Source organism: Chlorocebus sabaeus, chromosome 27, assembly GCF_047675955.1.
Source record: "Chlorocebus sabaeus isolate Y175 chromosome 27, mChlSab1.0.hap1, whole genome shotgun sequence".
NCBI classification, from domain to species: Eukaryota; Metazoa; Chordata; class Mammalia; order Primates; family Cercopithecidae; genus Chlorocebus; species Chlorocebus sabaeus.
In genome coordinates, this window is record NC_132930.1 from 9206762 (window position 1) to 9230608 (window position 23847).

At 39.3% G+C, this 23847-nt stretch overlaps 1 protein-coding gene across 16 annotated transcripts in view; it reads right to left on the reverse strand.

Annotated features, from left to right (window-relative positions):
• LIMCH1 (LIM and calponin homology domains 1) overlaps positions 1-23847 on the reverse strand; it is a 342754-nt gene that overhangs the window by 165457 nt on the left and 153450 nt on the right. For all 16 annotated transcript variants that reach the window (XM_008017546.3, XM_038008594.2, XM_008017545.3 and 13 more), the window contains exon 3: positions 11613-11682. In XM_008017546.3, the coding sequence (XP_008015737.3) occupies positions 11613-11682 (70 nt within the window). The remainder of the gene's footprint in view (positions 1-11612; positions 11683-23847) is intronic.

A 23847-nucleotide genomic window follows, 5' to 3' on the forward strand; every position in this document is an offset into this window, starting at 1 on the left:
AATTAATTTTTGCACCCATTTGAGATGAAGGTAGACCTAAGATTCTAGCAGAAAGCCAGCTAATTACAAGAGAGGTGTCTAGTGAGTTCTTTTGAAACGCTTGCCAAGGCAAACTTCCTATAAAAACAATCCAGAGGAAGGCACGTTTTAGGAGAAGTGCTGTTTCAGCCTAGCATGGTCTCCTCTTTCAAATGATACTTTCATATATTTAGTGGTATTTTTTTTCCTGTTGTCAAACAATAAAATCCCTATAAACTTGGGTTTGGAATACATGCTAAGAATTAGTTCCACAGAAAGTTATCCTCTAGGTAAGTTATAACTATGGAAAAAAAGAAGTCAGACTTCGGCTGAAATATGTGTTTCCTGCTATTATATATTTTTTTGCTCACAGTTTGTAATTGAAGGTCTATTCCTAAGGGAAAAAAGTGAGGAACTGATGTAATGTCACAAATTCTGCTAAACGCTGCTCAACGAAAGATAAGGGAGAACAAGTGGTTTCTTTCTTCAAAGAATGGCATTTTTTTTTTTTTGGGGGGGGAACAGGAAAGGGAAAAAAAAATGAAGGGGGGAAAAAAGCTTTACAGCACTGCTATATATAACCTTCCACCTCGGCAGAGACACAGAATAATTATGGAAACAAATTTGGAAAAATAGTTTGTGGTGCAGAAAGAGGATATTAGACTTCAGCTAGCAAGTCTAGGCATTCAAAACACATGTGAATAAGAATTTAAGGGCTTAGCTGGCTAACCCACGGTTATGGGCTAAATTGTCTCCTCCTCCCTCCCCCAATTCATATCTTGAACTCCTAACCCTTTCTAACTCAGAATGTGACTGTAGTGACTATAAGGAGGTAATTAAGTTATATGAGGTCATCTGAGGGGGCCCTAATCCAATATGACAGTGTCCTTATAAAAAGGCAAAATACGGACACAGATACGTACAGGGGAAAGACCATGTGGAGATGCAGGGAGAAGGCAACCATCTGCGAGCCAAGGAGACAGGCCTTAGAACAAGCCCACTCTGCTCACACCTTGATCTCAGACTTCTAACCTCCAGAATTGACAAAATACATTTCTATTATTTAAGCCACCCAATCTGTGGTACTTTGTTATGGCCATCAGAGCAAACTAATACACTCATCTAGTACTAAGAATGAAATATCAGGGTTAGTATAAGAGAAGCTGCAGGGTACAAGATGGGGTGGATATGGTATCTCAATGAATTGTCAATTATATGAAAATCTTTCTTTTTTATTTTTTGTGACAGGGTCTCACTCCCATCACCCAGGCTGGAGTCCAGTGGCACATTTACGGCTCGCAGCCTTGACTTCCCAGGCCCAGGTGATTCTCCTACCTCAGCCTCCTAAGTAGCTGGAACTACAGGAATGCATAACCATGCCTGGCTAATTTTTTGTATTTTTAGTAAAGACAAGATTTCGCCATGTTGCCAGGCTGGTCTTGAACCCCTGGGCTCAAGCAGTCACCTGCCTTAGCCTCCCAAAATTCTGAGATTATAGGCAACAGCCACTGCACTGGTCTTTCTGTCATGATTTTCAATTCTAAGTGCAATTGCTAATGACTTTTCCTGTAGTCTCAAACTCCGTTTTTTCACTCCCTTCTCCCAATCCTTGCCAATGTGGATCAAACACTCCAAAGACAATACTATAATTTGAAGGGGGAGGGGAACTTCATAGCTTGTGGTTATAGAAAAAAAAAAAAAGTCTTTATTTACACTTAAGCATAAGGATTTAACTTCAAAATAATCCATTCATTAACCTAGTCCAATTTTTTTGTAACTTTTTCCCTGAGTTCCAAACCAGCATTTCTAATAGTCTGCCAGACATCTGCACATGAATATCTTTTAGAGATAGCCAACTCAATATATCCAAAAGAGAATGCATCTTTTCTTTTGGAGCCCATTTCTCATTCCCAGGTTCCCATGATTCCTATTAATGGCATCAGAATCCTCCACATTGCTCAAGTCCAAAATGCAAATGTCATCTTCCTAAGATTATCTGTTGTATTTCATCAGTTCTAAGATGTTCACTTTTTTTAACCTCTGAAATAAAGATGCATTTTTCATTGCCAGTGGCTTAGCACTGTGTCATCATTGAATTAGCAGCTTTTTAAAATGAGCTATAATTTTTAAAAATGGTGTGTCTCATCATTGATGGCATATTACATTTAGTGAAAAGCAAATCCTGTCTCCTCATCTCTAATCCCACTGCTTCTACTAAGGTTTAAGTGTTCATCCTCTCTCATTCGGACTACTTATCTCCTACTTGACTTTTATTGCTGGTATCTTACCATAATCAGCTTTCTACACGGCCACCTCAGTTATCTGGAACACAAGATTCCCTTGTTTTCAGTGGCTCTTACTGCACACAAAATGAGTCCAAACACCCCCAGATGGCATTTCTGGTCTCAGCTTACTATTCCTGGTCCAGTTTCCAAGCATGGATTTTTCTCAAGGATTCTGTGTCCAGCTGCAGCCACTGGACCCAGTGCAAATAATGCAAATGATAGCCACTTCCAGATAAGACCCAGGTTCTTCTGACTCAGAGCCTTTCTCATTCCATGCCCTGAAGCTAGTTTTTCTTCCTCTAACTCCATGATCTTCACTATTTGTAGATGCCCTGTTCAAATCCCATCTCTTCCAAAGTTCTTAATCACAAATCAAAATTTCTTCCTTGGTATTTCTTGCATATTATGCTTCATCAACATTTCACAGTCTACCTTACATTTGATCTCTCTTCTACATTTGTCTTCTAGAAAGTAGTCTCCTAAAAGGCAGGAATTATGTCTTGAAGTGGATTTTTACTTGGAAGGCAAGAGAGAGAACACATCATCTCTATTTGGTGTATATGTGCAGAAGAAAATTAGAAAAAAGACCTTGGATGTCATGCAAGAAAGGCTGTCCAAGGAAAACTGTGTTATCTTTAAAGTCCTATAAACACAAGGAGCCCATGTTCAGGACAATGAGAGATCCATGCCCTGGCTGCTCAATAGATGGATACAACCATTTCATTCATTGTAACAAGAAACTTCTAAAGAGCTCCCAGAGATCCCTTCCTCCTGGCAATCAGACCCTTGTGGAACCTCCTCCCCTTGGGTGTGGGCTGGACCTAGTGACTTGCTTTTAATTAATAGAATAAGGCAGAATTGATAAAACATCACTTCAGAGATTAGGTTATAAAGGACTGTGACTTCCATCTCGCTTGTTGTTTCCCTCCCTCCCTCTCTCTTTCTTTCTCTGGCCTTTCCTGCTTGCTCACTCCGATGATGCAAGCTGCAACCCTTAAGCTGTTCTATAGAAAGACCCACATGGCAAGTAACCAAGGATGGCTTTGGCCAACAGCCTGTGAGGAACTGAATCCTGCCAATATCCACGAGTGAGCTTAGAAGCGGAAGTTCTAAGCTCCCCACTCTGGCCTGGAAATGACACTGACCAACACCCTGAATGCAGCCTTGTAAGGGACCCTGAACCACAGACCCAGCTAAGCCTTGCTCATATTCCTGACCCATGAGAACTATGAGATAATAAATGTTATTGTTTTAAGCCACTAAGTTCTGGGGTGATTTGTTATACAGCAATTGATAACTAAAACCCTCACCAAATAAGAAAACCACAAGATGAGTGGAGGGACAAAAAATTCTTATCAAGTCTTCCCAAATACCCACAAAAGATGTGCAAGGGGACATCTTTTGCACTTGTTGGTCTGATCCAAGCACATGAGTAACAACCAAAAGCCAGCCTACTCCAGTGGGCATTAGAACTCCCCTTCGCTGGGTCCAACCTACAGTGGAGAATTGCTCTCGTCATCTGACACACTTTTATCACTGTATTCACCATGTGGTCAAGCCCTTTGGTTTAGGTCATGAATCATCTGTTGCCCTGGTTTCCAAGCGTGATGTACAAAGTGAGAGATAAATGTTACTTTCGAATGTTACTCAAATGTTACCTTCACTCAGGAAGAGCCTATTTAGTTAGAACGTATTTAGTTTCTGAGGTGTTGGGATTTTATTCCACATTCAGTAGGGAGCCATATAAAATTATGCGATGAGGGACACAAGATGACCTGTACTTTTTTTACAAGCTAACTGTGAGGGCTGTTTCAACCAGCAGCATACAAGCTCTATCAACCTGGGAGGCGGTAAATAAACTTAGATTCCATAAGTTCATATTCCACCTTTCAATTGAACGCAGGTGGAATGCACCAAAGACCTCATGTGTTTTCCTGATTTTCCCTGCAGTGTGTAGTCTGTCACGGCTAAATCTACTAAACTGCTAACCACCACTCCTACGTTGGCTTGGCGTTGGCATCAAACTTGAGAGCAGCAAATTGAGCATTCCCTCTGTGTGTGGTGTGGGAACACAACCGAGGTTTCTCATACTGTGCCAGGGATGAGGATAAAGGAAAGTGTGTCATTAAATTCCATTTTGGCTGAGAAACTTCACAATGTCTATTCATTTCCCTCAGTGAAATATGCCTCCTTCACACAGAACATCACTTGGCTACCAGTTTTTACTTGTTCCCCTAAGGAAGGGGAGGACGACCCCTAGAGAGTCCGGGTCGTACCATGCTACTACTACAGAGAACACAGGGTAGCAGGAAAAACACATGAGAGTTTTTATTCGAAGCCCTTCCTTCTCCCCTATCCATGAATGAGAATTCTGTCTTCCTGTCTCTGAGTCTTTGTTGTCCAGAATCAGAATCGGGCGCAAAAGGAGCCGAGTCTAGCTGGATTGATTTGCACTGGAAAGGGCTAACCATTAGTCATAGCAGACAAAAGGGTAAGAAGCAAGGAAGGCAAGAACTAGCACAGTGTGAGGCTCAAAGATTTGAGGTCACTGGGGTATAGAGAGGTTTTGGAGGGTTGGCAAGTATAAGGGGTGGGTGTGTGTGTGTGTGTGTGTGTGTGTGTGTGAGAGAGAGAGAGAGAGAGAAAGAGACAGAGAATGAATGTAGAAGAGAAAGAGAGAGAGGAGAGCACTCTAGGAAATTCTGTTGCATATTATGAATGAAATCACTCTGACATATTTTTTAAAGATTCCATTAAAGAAATCTAAAGCTTTCCTATGATCACTTGTTAGTTGTGGCCACGTGAAGCCTGATTTGATAGTGGCCATGGTAGAAATATTACATGGAGCAGTGCCTTTTTCAAAAAGGCCACTTCCTGAATTTGGTTGAATTAGTACATTTTAAATGAGAGAGTCTGTTTTCTAACAACTTAGGTCTCCTTAGAGGTCGATGTCTCCAAACAAATTTTCTCAAAGTGTTGAGATTCAATTCTATAGCCTAAGGTCTAATGGAGAGAGTGTAACACAATGGAAAAGGCACAGACACAGAGCTAGGCAAACCCAGGTTCAAGTACCAAGTCTGCCTCTTATTAGTTGGAAAGCTGGTGACATTTCTTTGAACTTTAGAGTAAAGGTACAGCAATAATGACATCGCAGGTGTGTTGTAAAGATTAGGAAGGATGATCTAGCACTGCACCTGGGGCGGAGTAGGAATGTGATACGTGATGGTTATCACTGTGGTAACTTTCACCTCTAACCTCCCTCTTGCCTGCCTTGCCTTCCTCCTGGCCAGACAAAAAGACTTTTTTTTTTTTTTTGAGACAGAGTTGTGCTCTTGTAACCCCGGCTGGAGTGCAATGGCACAATCTCGGCTCACTTCCTGGGTTCAAACAATTCTCCTGCCTCAGCCTCCTGAGTAGCTGGGATTACAGGTGCACACCACCATGTCTGGCTAATTTTGTATTTTTAGTAGAGACGGGGTTTCACCATGTTGGCCAGGCTAATCTCGAACTCCTGACCTCAGGTGATCTGCATGCCTTGGCCTCCCAAAGTGCCAAAGGAATTACAGGCGTGAGCCACCATGCCTGGTTGAAAAACAGCAGTTTTAACTGGAGGAGAGACAGAGCCCAGAGAACAGAACTTTAAGCCGTTTTTTCTAAGGTAATCTATATATCTTATTGGAGGGAAGGTAAAAGTTCTAGAACTTCTAAAGGAAGTTGTAAGAACATAAACGAAAAGAGAAGACATTGATCAGGATGAGTTGAGGCACACCAGAGCTAATTCTTAGGTAGGATTTGCAGGAAAACCTTTCTTGACAGTTAGACATCCGAAGCACCGAGGGCCCCAATTTATTGCATTGTTATCTTCCTAAAAAGATGAAGTCTGCATAAAGGCTTTTCACTCGTACTACTCAGGTTAACAGTCTTGTATGTCTAGATTTGTCCAAAACAATATTTTTATTCTTCTCATAATGTGGAAATCTCTACAGCTCTTTCATCACTTCCCCTACTCTGATCTCACTCAATGAAATGGCAACTGTTCTGATGTCAGTTTCATAAAATAAAGCAGATAACTTTAGAAAGTTTCCTAAAGTGTAAAGAACGTATGGAAACTTACATTTTTATCCATGGCAGGAAGCTCTAACCATATTTGAAATCTTATCTTTGATTAGAGAAAAGTACATCCTTTGCCCCAAAATGCATTTCTGAGTGGGTTAGGGTACTGAATGGTAGGACCATCTGACCACTCACATTCCTGCTTATCCTTCTGACCTTCAGCTAGTGTCAAATTTCCATCGTTCATCAGGCTAAGAAGTGATACGTGAGCTCAGAAAGATAATTTGTAGGTATTGGCCAACAGAAAGAAAAAGAAAGATGAACTTAAACAGTGAGTTTTTGCCTTCCTCTCTTTTTCAAAAAAGGTGAAATAATCTGTCATTAAAATGTGTCCCATCTTCAGCTGGGAACACTGGATATGTAATAAGCAAGGAGAGGGGTGGCCAGGGCTTGGGATCCATCTCATCTTTTACTGTTTGTCTAACGTGGGGCAAATAACTTCCCTTTATGGACCCACATGTCCTCATCTGTAAAACAAACACATCTAAGATGTCCTTCTAAGATACATCTAAGAAGTAAAATTGTCTTTTCCTCAGATCACTTTTATCCTCATAGACCCATGGAAAAATCAAACAGTATCTTATGACAACTCTAAGAAGGTTCAGCACTCAGGGGCAGAATCCACAAATATCATCTATTTCCAATTATACTTCACATGTGCATATGTGCACACACAATGGCTGTCACAATTCAAATCTGTGCAAGAAAAAGCTTAATCCCCAAACTCCAATCATAAGCAAAGATTTCATACATTCACGGCTTTTGCACAAAACCCAAAGCTCCTGGGATGAAACAACATTTAGCATGATCTCTTATGACCACTAAATTGAGTTTCAAGATGTGGCTCGATTGTACAAAACTGACGAGCTAGCAGACTGAAGTGCAGCATTTTTAAAAAACTTTGGTATGCCAAGACCTAAATTTGAGGACTTTCTCTCTGGCAGCAGCAAACAGTATCACTAACACCTAAAAGAGAATGCAAGCATCTGCAGGCAGTCACCACACGGCTTCATATGTCAGCAATCGTTACAGAAGAAATGCAGACCCAGATCCAGGGTCTTTGCATTCTTGCCAGGAAATGATTTTCAACTACTTTGTTTTAACACCTTCACCCCTGAATTCTTTGTAACCACAGCTTAACTCAGGGGCTAAAATACACCTATTCATGCCTTTGTAAATCTACATATGTTTATAATTTGAGACTGCTATGTGAAAACACACTTTTCTATTTATCTTCTAGTCAAGCAGCTGGGCCACCTTAATGGACTGGCTTCTCAACGCTAGCCCATTAAGACACACGGGCATGGGTTCCAGGCATAGAAACCCTCTGGCCACATTTCTCAGATCTCTATGGCCCCTGCTACTACAGACTTCTTGATCAATAGATGGTCAGTGGCCTGTCAACCCCTGACAAAGTTAAAAATCCAACCTGATGTATTCAGAAGCATTTCAGGGATTTTTCTACCTGCCCTTTCCTGACTGTCATGAATATTAGGAAGAAGAAAATATTGTTTGAAAAATGCCCTCACACAAAGGCTGCATCTCTACTAACAAGATGATCTCTGCCATCTTCAAATCTATTACTTGAGGTTCCCTATGTCTCACCTGAAAATAACAGAATTAATGTATTTTAATCCTCAACTTTTTACATTGAAAAACTTCAAACCTACCAAAAGGTTGCAAGAATAGTACCATGACCCCTGTACGCCCTTTATCTAGAGACAGTATTTTGCCACATTTCCACCCTTCTTCCCTTCCTTCCTCCCTCCCTTCCTTCCTTTCCTTCCTTCCTTCTTATCTCTGTGTATATGAAATTATATATTATGTACCCAGAATTTTTTGCTAAACATATTCAGGATTGGTTGTATACATCACGACATTTCATCTCAGAATACAGCATATATATTTGCTGTCTAAGATCAAGAGTATTCTCCTCTATACACAAAGACAACTATCACATACAGGAAATATAACACTGAGAGAATACTATTATCTAATACTCAATTTATACTTAAATTTCCCCAATTGTCTCAGTAATGTCTATTATAGTTGCTTTTTCCCAATTAAGGATCATGCACTGCATGAGGCTGTCATATTTCTTTAGTCATCTTTAATCTACAACAGTTGTCCAGCCTTTTGGGGATGGGGCAGTATTTTAAATGATGCTGACAGTGGTGAAGAGGACAGGCCGGCTGTTTTGCAGTATATCCCTGAATGTAGATTTGTCAGATTGTTTCCTGAGAACTGTTGTGATTTCTTAGTGCATCGCCAGGACATCTAACATCATTCAGACCCATTATAGATATGGGTAAGTTTGATCATGGCCAACTACTTAAAGACATACTGTCTTAATATGAATACGAAACCATTTACAGGCCTTTAATTTCAAACTGTTAACCATAGTTATTCAAAATCTTACTTTCCAAAACATATTTCAAAACAGAGCTGACTTTTCTGTCTCTCAAGTATTAACTCATTTTCTCCTATACCAGGGGATATTCTCTGTATTCTATAATAAAAGACCATAATGGACTATAAATATTAAAGGTTTCACAAACGAGGCTGCTTTGTGTTAGATCTTTAGTTTTATTTAATTTTTTATTTTTTAACTTAAAAGATGTGTTAGTCTGTGTTAGATCTTGATAGACAAATATAATTTTGTCAAAAAGAGCAGGGGGAAAACATTCAATGAATAACACATATCACAAGAAAAGGCATCATTCATGGGAGTGAAGAGTGTTTGTGGAACTGTGAGTCAACTATTATAGTCCAGGCAAGAGATGAGGATGGCCTGCTCTGGGGCAGTGGCCAAGGAAATACAGACAAGTAGATAGATGGGAAAATTCTTTGATAGTTGAACTGGTGCAACTGCATGTCTATGATGCCTTCACTGACATTGGGAAATAGGTGCACGGGACTGGTCATTCAAGTCTCATTTGAATATTTTAAGTTTGAGGTGCTTGTAGGAAATCCGGATGGAACTGTCCAATAGACAGAACACCAGGTCTGGAGTTCAGGAGGGAGTACTTGATGAGAAATGCTGCTTTGGGTCCATATCATGGAGAGCTGAAGTCATGGACACAGACAAGAACATGAGTGTAGAAAGGGAGGCACAGGCACGACGTGAGAACCCTGGAAGTACATGAACATAACAGGGGGTTGTGGGGTGGCAATCTGTTTCCCACCAGGGCCACAACTAGCGCTCTGCTTTTTGTGGAAATGTTGATCTGAAGGCAAATGGAGCAAAGGAAAAGAGTTTGACCAGATTTGTAGATTCAGTAGTCACTAGTGAATGGGTAGTAGGTGACTTAAGAAAGTATTTTTTTGGACTAAAGATAATAAATTAGTAAATAAAATATAACTAATACAGGGTGAAGGTAAGTAGGGGAGGTGTTCACTGAAAAAGGGCAAAAAAAACAAAAAGCAATAGCAAGGACAAAGTGAAAAGGAAATCCAAATGAAAAAAGAAAGTAGAGGAATACTAGTCAAGAACATAAATAGAAGGAAAGAAGATGAGGTCACCTTGCCTTCTTGTATCAAGTTGCCCGAATTCTCCAAGACAGAGGCAATATGTGAGAAACAACATTTGATCCGTGATAGGAAATAATATAAAGACAAATGCATGTGCCCCTAAGAGTTAATTTTACTAAAATTATTTACGACTTCCATTTTAAATTGAGGTTTCGAAAGCCTTTTCTCTTTAGCTACTGAACTGGGAGCGACTTGTTTCTCCTCATCTGGATCTTCCTGGGGCCTTCCTTAGTTTTATGCTGCAAATTTTGCTTCTATAACATTAAACCCCAGAGCTCCAAGGTCCAAAGTTGCCATAGGCTTAGGGACAGATATTCATCAGGATCATTAAGACCTTGGCTTTAACATTTAGAAGAGGCGAATTTACTAAATGTTTTAAAATAATTGATATATGTATACATTAATATATAATACTCATATATTATTTATTATATGGAACTATTCAAATATATTCCTTCCAAATATATGTATCTATCTCGATATTAACTTACTTGGTTACATGATTCTGAAGAACAAAATTAGAAGGATTTTTAATGACTAATCACCAGTTCACTACCAACCAATATGGGGAATAAAATGCATCTGCAGAAATGGCAGTTCTTCAAGAAAACATCTATTTCATTCAATCTGCTGAAACCATGTACCTTCCTCCAAGGACCCCTCACAGTTCTCAAACACAATTGGTTTTTTGTCACATCTAATTTCAATTAGTCATTGTGATATGGCTAAGAAGCTTTTTAACAATAATCAGTAAGGTCTATGTAGGATCCTGCTTAAATTCTTGACATTCTTCTCATTGCTTTCTGCAAAACCACATGCGCAGAAGGCGATCACAATGGAAACAATCAGTGAGTCATTACCAAGCTATATACTTCCTCAGCTCTCTCTTTCTGTGTGCGTGCGTGTGCACGCGCACACACATATATGCCAATTCCTTCCGAAACTGAAATTTGATTGTCTTCCTGATCTTTTACTTCTTTCCTTTTTCTACACAAAGGCAACATCGACGAAGCAATTAAAATTAGTTGCCAAGAATTATAAGACATATCAATGCATGAAAAAAATATTCTGCTTCTAACCACATATGAACATGTAAGTTTTAGATTTTATGTGGATAAGTTCAGAAGGGCAAAGCTTCTGTTTAAACAGTTTTCCAGATGATGTCAGACCACCTTAGTGTCCCAGTATGTCTTCAGAATAGTTGATCTACAATTGTGGTATTTAAACCCAAGTAGATTATAATATTGAAAACAGCAATTTATTATGACACTATTGTTTTCTCTTAAAATTCTCTTTCTCTCTACCTCCCCTACCCTCCATTCTAGTGGAACGCAGTGATGAACTGAAATGAGAAAATGTAATTAAAATCACATTCCTCCCCCAAGGGTCAACCTAATTATCAGCCTCTCACCCCAAAACAAATTTAGCTCTTTGAGAATGAAGGTCCTTATCACTCATGGAAAAAACACCAACAAAGATTAACATGCCATTTAGGCATGACTGCAATCTTTCATTTTAAGTGACCTCTTCGTTTAATGGATTCAATGCGTTCTCATTCAAGTGGAATATATATTGTGGGAGAGAACTGTAATAAATGGTACTGTCATGACCCCTAGGTTAGAGCAAAGGAATATTGGAAAATAAATCTCAATTCCACATACTCACCAGTCCTGCAATGGGGGTAGGCAATCTATTGATCTTTTTAACAAGTCCTGGCTTTATAGCATTCAGCAACCTGTCATGAAAAAGGCAGAATGTCAAGTGAGACATAAAGCAAGATGGATCACACAAATCACCTTTATCCAGGGCTACAGCTAAATTGCTGGATAGGAAAAGCAGTGAATTCAAAGCATGTAGTAAATCTCAATAATCTATCAGCTTTCATGCATATAAGTGAAGAGCTTTGCCAATATCAAGTTGGTCCGTGGTAGGTAAAGTTTTAGAATTTAGAAATGGTGAGAGAGGAGAAAGGGTAGAGACTGAAGAGGGCTTCAAGGAAAAGGACAAGGGGGAGAGCTGGATTGAGGTTGTGAAGGAATTATCTGGAACTGGAGCCAGGTATTACAACTCAGGTAAAGCTTGTTGCCAATTTTCCTGGCTAAGACAGGGGTCTCTCCAGGGATGCACTAAATTCAAAGACCAGTATCTATCTTTACAAACGATTTGCCAAGACAAATTCTAAGTCAGACCCTACTTGCTCTTTGAGGAGAGTGGCTTTTTCAAAGTGGTTGAGCTTCACTTTATAAAGGGAAGAATATGTTTAATAAGAGGTTAGCCAATCACATTCTGAAGATTTTAAACAAGGCTGACCAAGAGTCCCTAGGTACAAAAGATATTTGAGCAAAAGATTTTCAGCTAAAGATTGAAATTATATAACAATGGTTACAAAAGCAAGGGAATGCAAGAGAAACAACTATCATTGCTTGTTTTCAGGACATAAAAATCCAGAGTGAACAGAAACAAGGAAAGCAACTTATAAAACTAAAATGTGGTTAGCACTGGGGTAATTGGGTAAAGTGTAGCATATGCAAAGTAGGTTATTCATAAATAAGTGATTGAAGGTAAGGGGCTGGAGAATGTAGAATATTATTTCCACATTCGGGAATCAGGCAATTAGGTAACTTAGAATACTGTGCAAAGAGAAACTTAGGGTAGGAGTGTATTATAATTGAGAGGTCAACAAACTACAATCCCTGGGCCAAATCTGGTCCAACACCTGTACTTATAAATAAAGTCTTACTGGAACAGGAATATAACCATCCTCATTCATTTACATATTGTCTATGGCTACTTTTGTGCTACAACTGCAGAGTTGAGTAGTTACAATGGAGACCTGAGGGGCCACAAAGCATACAATCTTCACTATTTGGTGCTTTATGGAAAAAGTTTGCTGACCTCTGTTAAAATTCATGCAATCCAAGGTTATAACAAATTATAAAGAACCTATGCTTGCCAGATTTCTACAGATCAGTAACAAAAATTTTTCAAATGATTTAATAGTCTTGAATTTAAACTATCTTTGACTTTGATACCACTATATATTTATATGTTGAGAAATGTCCATACAGTGATTGTGACAGGATATTCCATTTTTGCATGCAAGATTAATTGGCTGCTCTCAGTAATTTTCATGGCAATTCCAACATGCTGCCACCAAGAGGCAGTACTCACAGTGCACAAGCACTGTTTTGCCCACGGAGAGCCAAGCTGGCTGCTCTTTTCAGGAATGCATTTATTTTTTAACCATAAATTTAACCTTTTAAAAATGTTTCTTTATAACTTATTTTTGAATTATTGGTGTCACCAGTTGGAAGGCAATTTGTTCACTCTTCTCATTTTATAGTTCAGAAAACTGAAGCCTGGTGAAGTCTGAATTGAAGTCTGAGTGACTTCCCCAGAGCTGATTAGTAGCACACTCGGGCCCAGAACCCAAATTTCTTAGATCAGTGCTTTCTATCAGGTGGTGTAAATATCCCAAATCTCCAGGTTTAAAATACACAGATAGATATCTCCAAAGTCACATTTTTAAATGTACAAAATTCTTTTACTCACTACTTTTGCTTTTCTGAGATACATTACTTTCCTTACTAGTTTTTAACAGTGTCATTTTAAACTGAATTTTAAGATAATATTTGTGTACAGTAGTTGACAATTCAAAAACATCAAAAGGATATACAGTAAAATATCTTACTGTCACCTTTGTACCACAGGACTCCAGTCTACTCTCTGAAGGCAACCTGAAAGACTTTCCAGAGGAGAATTTATTTTTAAAAAATACATAGAATTTAAAAATATATATGTGTAGCATATAGTACACACTGTCCTACACGTTGCTTTTCACTTAACAATGTATTTTGGAGGTTGAACAATTTACCTTGGAGACTCCTTATCCATACATATGGAGCTAAGCCCTTTTCAATAGCTGCGGACCACTAATGACTACAGAGCTGGCAGATTAACCATTCTGTCTAATAGTTTTAGATTTTCCTAATAAGATGAAATACCATTGCTACCAGACAGACTAAGATCTGAGCCTTGTTGTTAATTAGGCAAAGTAGAAAAAATAACAAAATGTCCTACCCCAAAATTCATTATTTAAAAATTATCTTTTAAAGAGGTATGCTTTTTGTCCTTTATATCTAAGAACTATATTAATATTGGCCCCAAAACTCCTCTTTTACATATATTTAGATTTTTAAGCTGTTTTTAATATTTCATAGTATTCATCCTTTGTAAAAATTACACTTACATAGCAGAATCTTCCCTATCACACAAAGGGAAGATTGGGAAAAAAATCAATCAATCAATCAACTGACCTATAACAATAGGCCTTACTTAAAAGAAGCAGAAACTATGATCTCTCTCACATTGTTTTACAGTAAATTAAACAATAAAAAGCCATCATGTTCACTTTCAAGACTGAGACAGCTGTATTTTTTTTCTGGTAAACATTGCTCCAATCCTGTGCTCTGCTTATAATACACAACAATAAAAGATAACATTGAATTCACATTGTTGAAATGTTCAACACCTGCTTATCTTGTATTTTGTGTTAAACCAAGGACATTTTTTGTGTAAGAGATTTTTTGAGTAAGAGTCAAGGATATTCACTTGCAATTTTATTAAAAACCACTATGCCATCCTATATAAGCTAAAATATAAATATTTTCAGTAAATACTTATTGATGACATGCTTTAAAGTGATTATGCTGATCATGGTATGTTATATTTATATAACTTCTGGGGTGCATTATTTCCCAAAAGTCCTGCCCTGTAGAGACAGGTCATGTATGTGTCCCACCATTTTTGTAGAAGAAAAAATGAACCCCAAAGACATGCACAGCTAATCTGAAGCACAGCTGGGACAGTTTTCACCTCTTAGGCCATTTTATATCACAGTTTGGTGCTTTAGAAAGTCCAACCTCAGTATGTGTCATCAAAGCGTAATTCAAAACAAAATACAAAAATAAAAAACCCAAACAAATACTACCTAAATACAATGGGATAATATCAACACCAGGTGGAAATAAAAGGAAAATGGAAGACAGTGTCTGTTGGTGAAGTGTAAGACACATAGGATCCAAGTTCCCTCTACGATGACCTGCAACCTCATCACCAGGAATTCCAGAGGAAAGGATGCTGTCATCCACTTGGAGGAATATCTCCACTCAGCAGAACCCTATGCCAATTTCCTGCCTGTGGTTCCCAAAACATATGGCTAAAGGTCTTAACAGGTAGTCTGTTCTCTCTGTCTGGTAGGAGATCATCTTTGTATTCATCAAAAGGTGAATTTTCTGGAAAATTAGCATAATCCTACACAACAAAACTATTAGGCATTTGTACCATCCCATGTCTTCTGTGCTAAATATACCCAAAACTACAACAAAAATAAAGAAAATTTTTAAATGTCAAAAATGTAAGAGCCAATGAGAAGAAACTATTTTCAGATATTTACTGTTTATCCAATATCCTTGATCAAGTGCCTGCTATGTGTTGTCCACTATTCTAGGCACAGGAAGGGCAACAGTGAACAAGACAAGCAAAGTTCTTATTCTTTGAAATTTGTAATCTTGTTACAGTGAGTGGATGGGGCAGTGGGGGGAACAGAAAACAGGTAAATAAATGAGAAGAAAATTTCAGATAGCACACAAGTGCAGTAATAGGCCACACAGTGGTACTCTAATTGTATGGTCTGAAGGCTGCTGGGGAGGTCACATTTAAGAAAAAAGTTGAATGATACAAAGGAATTAGCCAACGAGAGACTGGAGGACAAGAGTTCCAGGCAGATTGAACAGTCAGCAGAAAGGCTTTGAGGTAGGAGTGGGCTTGGTATATTCAAGAGACAACCAGAAGGCCAATGTAGCTGAGCAGAGTGAATAGAAGGAAGAGGTCTGGGACTAGAGGGCCACGGTGTAAGCAAAATCCAGGCCCAGGTAAGGCATCTAGATTTTTTATCTTAAGTTCAATGCGAAGCATAAGAAGACTTGTAAAACAGAGACTGAGATAATCTGATTTATATTTTCAAAACATCACTGTTTGCAAATAGGTAAAAAAGTTACAACTATATGCATATAGAAAATTTCTGCTTATGAAAAATCATAGGTATCAGAGAGCATAGATAAAACATCACCAATAACTTATAACATTCAGCTTGATGAAAAAGAGACAGTGAATTTGGAGTCAGTAGCCTAGGTTTTAAAGTTGAATCCTACACATATTAGCTATGAGTTACTGAAAGGTTTCTTAATGAGGTTCTTCTCAGTTTTCCATTTCATAAAATGGGGATTTAAAATAAGCTTTGCCTCCCATTCAGGATTAGGGTGAGAATCCAGTGGGGAGATGTCTGTTGCTAGCATTTGATAAATGGAAACTTGCAAATTCATTCACTTCCTATACTGAGCATTTCCCTTTTTGCTAGGTAACTGCAAGCTATGTTAGTTTCAATGTTCCTATTAGCCAGTTGCTAAAACCCAAAATAAAAATAAGTTTTGCTTGTTCTCTTTCTCTGGCCACCTTTAGATAAACATCTCACATAAATGAATCAAGTCAACAAATGTCTATAGCTTGTCTAGCATACACCAGCTGAGAAACAACTAGAAACAGGAAGAAAAGCTATGATCTTGGATAATCCTTAATTATGAAACAAGCTAATGGCACTGAGAGTAATCAAAAATAAATGTTAATTTTATGACAAAAATGAAATGGTGTCTACTAAACTTTTATATTCTAAATCTGAAAAACACTACAACCCATTTCAAGTAAGCCTACGCCTATGTTCTTTCATATACTCAGCAAGCATTTATTGGGCACGCATGATGTCTGGTCTGAAGCTGGGTTCTGGGAATACGAAGAAAGGCAGGGAAGACCCTAGGTCTCCCCCGTCTCCCCCTCGTGGGGCATGCTCACTAGTGGATTAAAAACCCACGGGAAGAACAGTACGGTGCACATATGTGTCTCACTGTCATACATCCTAATGCATGGCCATCTTAATTTTTGGGAAGGTGAATTAAAGATATGCTTTGCACACATTCTATAGAACACAGTTCTTAAAAGATTAAGAAACAATTGTTCAAATGGAATGCTGCACATGTAGGTTTATTGCAGCACTATTTACAATAGCAAAGACTTGGAACCAACCCAAATGCCCATCAGTGACAGACTGGATAAAGAAAACGTGGCACATATACACCATGGAATACTGTGCAGCCATAAAAAAGAATGTGTTCATGTCCTTTGCAGGGACATGGATGAAGCTGGAAACCATCATCCTCACCAAACTAACACAGGAAGAGAAAACCAAACACCACATGTTCTCACTTACAAGTGGGAATTGAACAATGAGAACACATGGACACAGGAAGGGGAACACCACACACCAGGGCCTGTCAGGGGGTGGGGGGCAAGAAGAGGGAGAGCATTAGGACAAATACCTAATGCATTTGGGGCTTAAAACCTAGATGACAGGTTAATAGGTGCAGCAAACCACCATGGCACTAGTATACCTATGTAACGAACCTGCACGTTCTGCACATGTATCCCAGAACGTAAAGTAAATTAACAACAACAAAAAAGAAACGATTGTTGAGACACCCAGGAATGATGCTAAAGTTCCGATTCAACCACAGACTGTATTTAATAACTCTTTGCACCCCTAATATCCAGCATGTGGTAGTCTCTCAGTCATCATTTAGTGATTATGAAATACAAAGTGAAGACTTTTTTTCTACCTGCAACTTAAAAAACAAACAAACAACCTCAAAGCCCTACTCTGCAAGAGAGAAGTTCTGTTTCAGACAGACTCTTCCAACAGTCCATATAGTAGCTCTTCAAGGAGCACAGCACTAAGAATAGTGCTACAAAATGGTACCTTATGAGACCATCTAGACATTAGGAATTATAGCAATGGGCAGCTTATATGTTATCGGACTTTAATGTGAACATTAAATGTAAAATTCTGAAAGCATTGCAAATTTAAAAAGGATTGAGCTTACTCTGTAAGTTATTCAGCTCAGAAATTTAATTCTAATAATTATCCTAGATTTTGGGGAAGAACAGAAGAGCCACCTAAATCTTAAACACAAGGTTGGAAAGTTCATGCTTAATCTCATAGGAAATCACTTTATTCTTTGCAACAAGAGATTACATCATCATCTCATTAGCTTGGTTTGTACAGCTGCAATAGGCAACTATGATCACAAAATTACCCACTTTGTGTCCCTTTTAATTTGGCTCAATAGTGTTTTTCTATGTGGTTTCCTTGATCACTTTCTGGGTTTGACTATGTACCCTGGATGAAAGTATATGCACTTTCATTTAACATAACATGGCATAAGCATGAGATCAATTTAACCTTGACCATAAACCTGTTACAGATGTCATTTTAAAAGATTTCTTTCTGGAGTTGTCCAGGCAAAACCAGGAAAACTAACAAATCCTCTGAGATCAAGAAAATCTGACTAAAATATAGGGAAAAGTGAAACATGAAACAAAGAGGAGTTTCAAATGAACAAGAGTGTTGGAACGCAAGCTGCCATCAATATCTACCAAATGCTTGTGGGGTGCTGTGCATGGTTCAGAATGTGTGAAATGTAGGTCACACTTAAGCCACTTGCCTGGAGCACACGTAAGAAGAGATCATAGGAGCTTTAGAAGGTTTTTGTAGATTTCGAATTCCAAGAAGTTGGGCCTGACCCCGTGAGTTTCTAGGGCTCAGTAGTGCTGTTAGTATTCTAACACAGCACCTGTGACAGAGACTGCTCACCATACTTATCTTCCTGCTGTCTCAGGCACACACTGGACTTTATTGCCCAGCGTCCTTTGCAATTTGCTGTGGCTATATAATAGAGTGCCGGACAATGGAGCACAAGCAGAAGTAATTCTATCACATGCAGGCCTGGCCCTAAAAACCCTCTCAAACAATTCTCCATTCTCTCTCCTCCACATTTACTAGTTAGATGTTGACATCTGGAAGTCCTCGGAAGTTGTGTGTTGAAGATGGAGTCTCTATTAGCTGGTGTCCCTAAATAACTGCCTAAAGCAGAGTTGTCTCCATCCTTCCCTGTTGCCAACATTAGGCCATACAAGAGTGGAAATACATTTCCACAGTGTTAAACCACTAAGATTTAGGGGTTTATTACTTACAGCACCCAGTGCTATCTTGACTGTTATACCTCTGCAGGAGGCCTTTACCCAGGTAAACGGTACTCAAGAAAATCCTGTTCCAGAATGTGAAGTTTAACACCTGGGCACATGCTTTCCTCTGGATCTTGCCGGGATGGCAGCAGAAGGAAGAAGAGCTAAAATTTGGGATACTGTAAACAAATGGACCCATTTTCCCACATTTTCTAGGGGGAAAAATAAAACCTCTTCTTGCCTGTCACATCCCTCTTAATACTAAAATACCAACACTAATGAAATTATCCATACTATAAGCATGGGAAGGAACAGACAGCAATTATTTGAATATCTTCAGAGTGCTTTGATCCATTTCCCATCTCTTTTACAGTCCGTCCTTTGCATAACTATTCTTGCTGTCCGGAAAGTATGGACTTTGGGAACTAGAAAAGGCATAAAAATAAAATCAAATAATCTAGATAAGGAGTAAAGGAACTGTCCCCGGGAGGTGAAGGCACATGTCTGAGATCAGAGGTCCTAAGCAGTAGAGTTGGGATTATAAACTCGGGTTTCTAAATCTGAAGAGAGTGCTTTTCTATGATGCTTCACTTTCTGCATTTCTACAGATAATCTCTAGCCACCAGTCTCCGCCATCCTAATCCATAGGCCTACTGCACCCAAACTGACCACTGCTAAAACCTGGCTCTGGCCAGGCTCCTTCCCTCTTCCAAAGACTTCCAGGCACCCAAGTGCCACAGGATGCCTTTCAAATGCCTTCACCTGGTAATCAAGCCCAATCACCCCCAAACTGCCTTTCCCACTCAAGACTCTCCCTGCTTTTATAAGCTACAAGCTTAGGATGACATACATGATCAATGAACCATGAAAGCTGCCAACACATGAAAAGAACTTAGTATAACTAAATAAAATGGAGACTAAAGTTACTCTGACATAGGCAATGATATGTGCAATCATCATTGTGCTATGTCGTAATTATGTTTAAATGACTATAATTAGTATTTCCTTTGCACAGCTAAAACCTAGTTATTGCTGGGTTTGCTATCAAGAGGGTGGAGAGAAAACTCAGAAGGTGAAATTGCTGTGAGGCAGCTCTGAAGATTTCTGTATCCAGTCTTAAGGTGGAATATACAGCCAGCTCCCAACTCTTCTTTAGCAAGAAGTTCTCAGAACAAAGTGTTCCAGGATTGGGATCCATAAAATTCCAAGAACAGCAGGAGGCTCCAGAAACAGAAAGATCTGGGTTCAAATCCTAGCCCTGTAACTCACTAGGCAAGTTACTTACGCATTTGACATCCACAAGCCTCAGTTTCTTCCTCTTTCAAATGGAGACAAAAATACCTACTAGTATAGCTTGAGAATGTGGAATAAGTAAACCAATGCATCTAATGCACTTGGCACAGGCCTGGTGTACAATATGCACTTCATAAATGGCAGGCATTATTATCATCTTCTCCAGATTTCAATGCAGTCCTCCCGCTGGTGAAAATTGGCTGTGTTGATCATTGGCTCACTTCTCTTCCTGAGCATCCTGCCTGTGGCTAAAGCTAGGTTAGAAGCAATGAAAGAACAGCAGTGAGGGAAGGAGACAATGCCAATCCTTCTGAAGCACAGGCCTCTGTGGGCGTAGTCTCTGGACAGGCGGAAGGCAATAGAAAAGCTGGGGATGGGGAGGAAGGAAGGAAGGATGCCGACAAAGGAAAGGCAGAAAGAAGCTCCAAAGACAGACCCGGCTGCATGATCACTGCAGCCACAGCTGGCTCCGGCCCTGTGTTCTGCCAAAATCGGACTTTAACTCTTTTCAAGGCTCCCATCTCCCCAGCCTCACTTGCCGTCCTGAAGATGATGAGGACAAGCCAACAGCTGCAGAGAAAGGAGAGTCTGCTCCCAATGTGGCCATAAGAATTCTTAATCTACTTCCTATTCATTCCACATCTCGTTATCAAACGTTTACCCAACACCAGCTAAGTCCAGACACACTCACAAGGCTGGGTTCAACAGTGGGGCTGACACAATCTCAGATGTGGTTTGGGTTACGTCAGACTTTGTGAAGAACACTGCTTCTATAGGGAAATAACTTCCAAGTTCTAAACAAGTAACTTGGAAGAGAACTTCTGAGATGTAGATGTGCATAGTAAGGATGTAAACTAAGGACAGGCATAGCAAGATAGGTGCGGTAAGCATTTCTGCTGCTCCTTGGGAGGTATGGTATTTTATACACCTATTTGTATTTGGGGCACAGCAGAAAGCAATCAAAAGTCTCCATTGCCAGCAGAGGTAATTGTCTAAAAAGCAAATCCATTGCTCTTCTGTATAGAGACTGTGCTGGCTGCCTATTGCTCACTGGATGCTGTTGAAAGTCCTTACCATGCTATTCAAGACTGTTCACAAACTGACCTGATACCTACCTCTCACCTCTAGTCTGCCCCACCTCACACTTGTCCTAGCCTTTGACCCCGAGCATGCAAAGCCTCTTCATATAGCTAGGCACTTTCACATGCTTACTGCTTCCTCCCCTGAACTGCCTTTCCCACAGGCCTCCTCTCACTCCTTTGTGGCCTAGTGAACTCCTACTCATCCTTCAAAACCCAGTTTAAATGTTACCTCCTCACCGAACCATTTCTTAAGTAGAGACTGTACCTTCCACCTCTGGGTCCCAACACTGTTTGGCTTCCCTATTTATCACACATCACAGAAACTATCTGGCTTCTTCATCAGGCAAAGAGTTAGTCCTCTCTGTAACTCCAGTTCTAGTATAAGGACCAGTCCTTGGTAGGGCCTCAATCTTTGTTTGTTGAGTGAATTGTTAATGAAATGAGCAACATTATAAAGTATTGGGAATGACTCAAAACATCAGTTTTGGAACTATCACAGACTTTAGATCTGCTAACGATTTTACAACTTTTGTTGTCGTTAGTAATTCTTTTTTTTTTTTTTTTTTTTTTTTTTAGATGGAGTCTCTCTCTGTCACCCAGGCTAGAGTGCAGTGGCACGATCTCGGCTCACTGGAACCTCCATCTACCGAATTCAAGCAATTCTCCTGCCTTAGCCTCCCAAGTAGCTGGGATTACAGGCATGCACCACCACACCCGGCAACTTTTCATATTTTTTAGTAGAAATGGGGTTTTGCCATGTTGACCAGGCTGGTCTTGAACTCCTGACTTCAGGTGATCTGCCCACCTTGGCCTCCCAACGTGCTGGGATTACAGGCAGGAGCCATCATGATCACATATGAATCATTCTCTCAGGACCAAGAGTAAAGTTGGATCCAAGCAACCACACTGGAGAAAGGATCATCTAATAGGCTTTTAGTTCCTTCCCGCCAGTTATTACTGCATGAAGTTCCTGTTGGTCTGTGAAAGAGGGGATGGGAATGAGTGGAGTCCCCCTGTTCTTCTCTAAAGAAGAGTTAGGAGCTGGTTGGCTCCAAAGGAAGCAGTAAAGTCTCTTGGTCCTTCTTTTTTGATGTACTACGGGATATACAAATGGGGCAAGGAGAAAACAATATGGCCATCTCCCCTTGGGCAGCACACATTATTCTCCTTTACTGGGCATGCAGCAGAAATACAAAATACAGTTTTATTCAGAGGACTGGGGAATATGTTCTTGAGGCCAGAGGCTCTGGCTGGAAAATCATCACACAGCAAGCAAAACCTTTTCATCTGCAGCAGAAGAAGAGTTTTAAGTGATGCAAAAGCCATGTAGTATTTTAGTAATAACATCTTCTTGTTCTTCCACTCCATCGCCTTTCTTTGTCTGATGTAACTATTTCTGATCTTAATGAACGTGCTTTTTTAGTTTTATTTTTGTAATTTTCTTTATATCTCTTTTGAAGTAGACAATATAAATATCACCAATCTATGAAACATTCTCTTCAATGACGTTCTAAAATACAAGCAGCACTTTACAATATGATACTAGTACATCAGAAATAAACTAAATGATACTTGGAATGATTCTTCTAGATGACATTTTAAACATCTTGAAGTCAAAAATTTAAATTCCATTGTGTGTGTGTGTGTATGTTTCAACAACTTGAGATACAATTCACATACAGTTTACCCATGGAAAATGTAGAATTCAATATTTTTGTACATTCACAGGATTATGCAACCATCACTAAAAACTAATTTTAGTTTCCCTTCCACTAGTAGAAGCCCCAAGTCCATTACTTTTCACTTCCCCTCTTACTCACCCACAACTTCCAGCTCCAAGCAACCACTAATCTGCCTTCTGTCTCCATAGATTTGCCTATTCTGGACATTTATATAAATGAAATTATATAATGTGTAGTCTTTTATGACTGGTTTCTTTCACTTAACATCATGTTTTTAAGGTTCATCCAAGGTTCATCCATGTTGTCGCATGCATCAATGCTTCATTCCTTTTTATGGTCAAATAACATTGCATTGCAAGGATATACCATATTTGATCTATCCATTCATCACTCTGTGGACATTTGGGTGTTTCCACCTTTTGGTTATTATGAATAATGCTGCTACGAACATTTTGTGTGGATGTGTGTTTTCACTTCTCTTGGATATGCACTTAGGAGTAAAACAGCTGGGTCATATGGTAACTTAATGTCTAACCTTTTGAGGAACTGCCAAACTGTTTTCCAAAATGGCTACGTCATTTTACAACCCTGCAAGTAATGCATGAAAGTTCTCATTTCTCCACATCATGCCACACTTCTTACTGTCTTCCTTTTTTATTATAGCCATCCTAGTAGGTGTGAAGTGGTATTTCACCATGGATTTGATTTGCA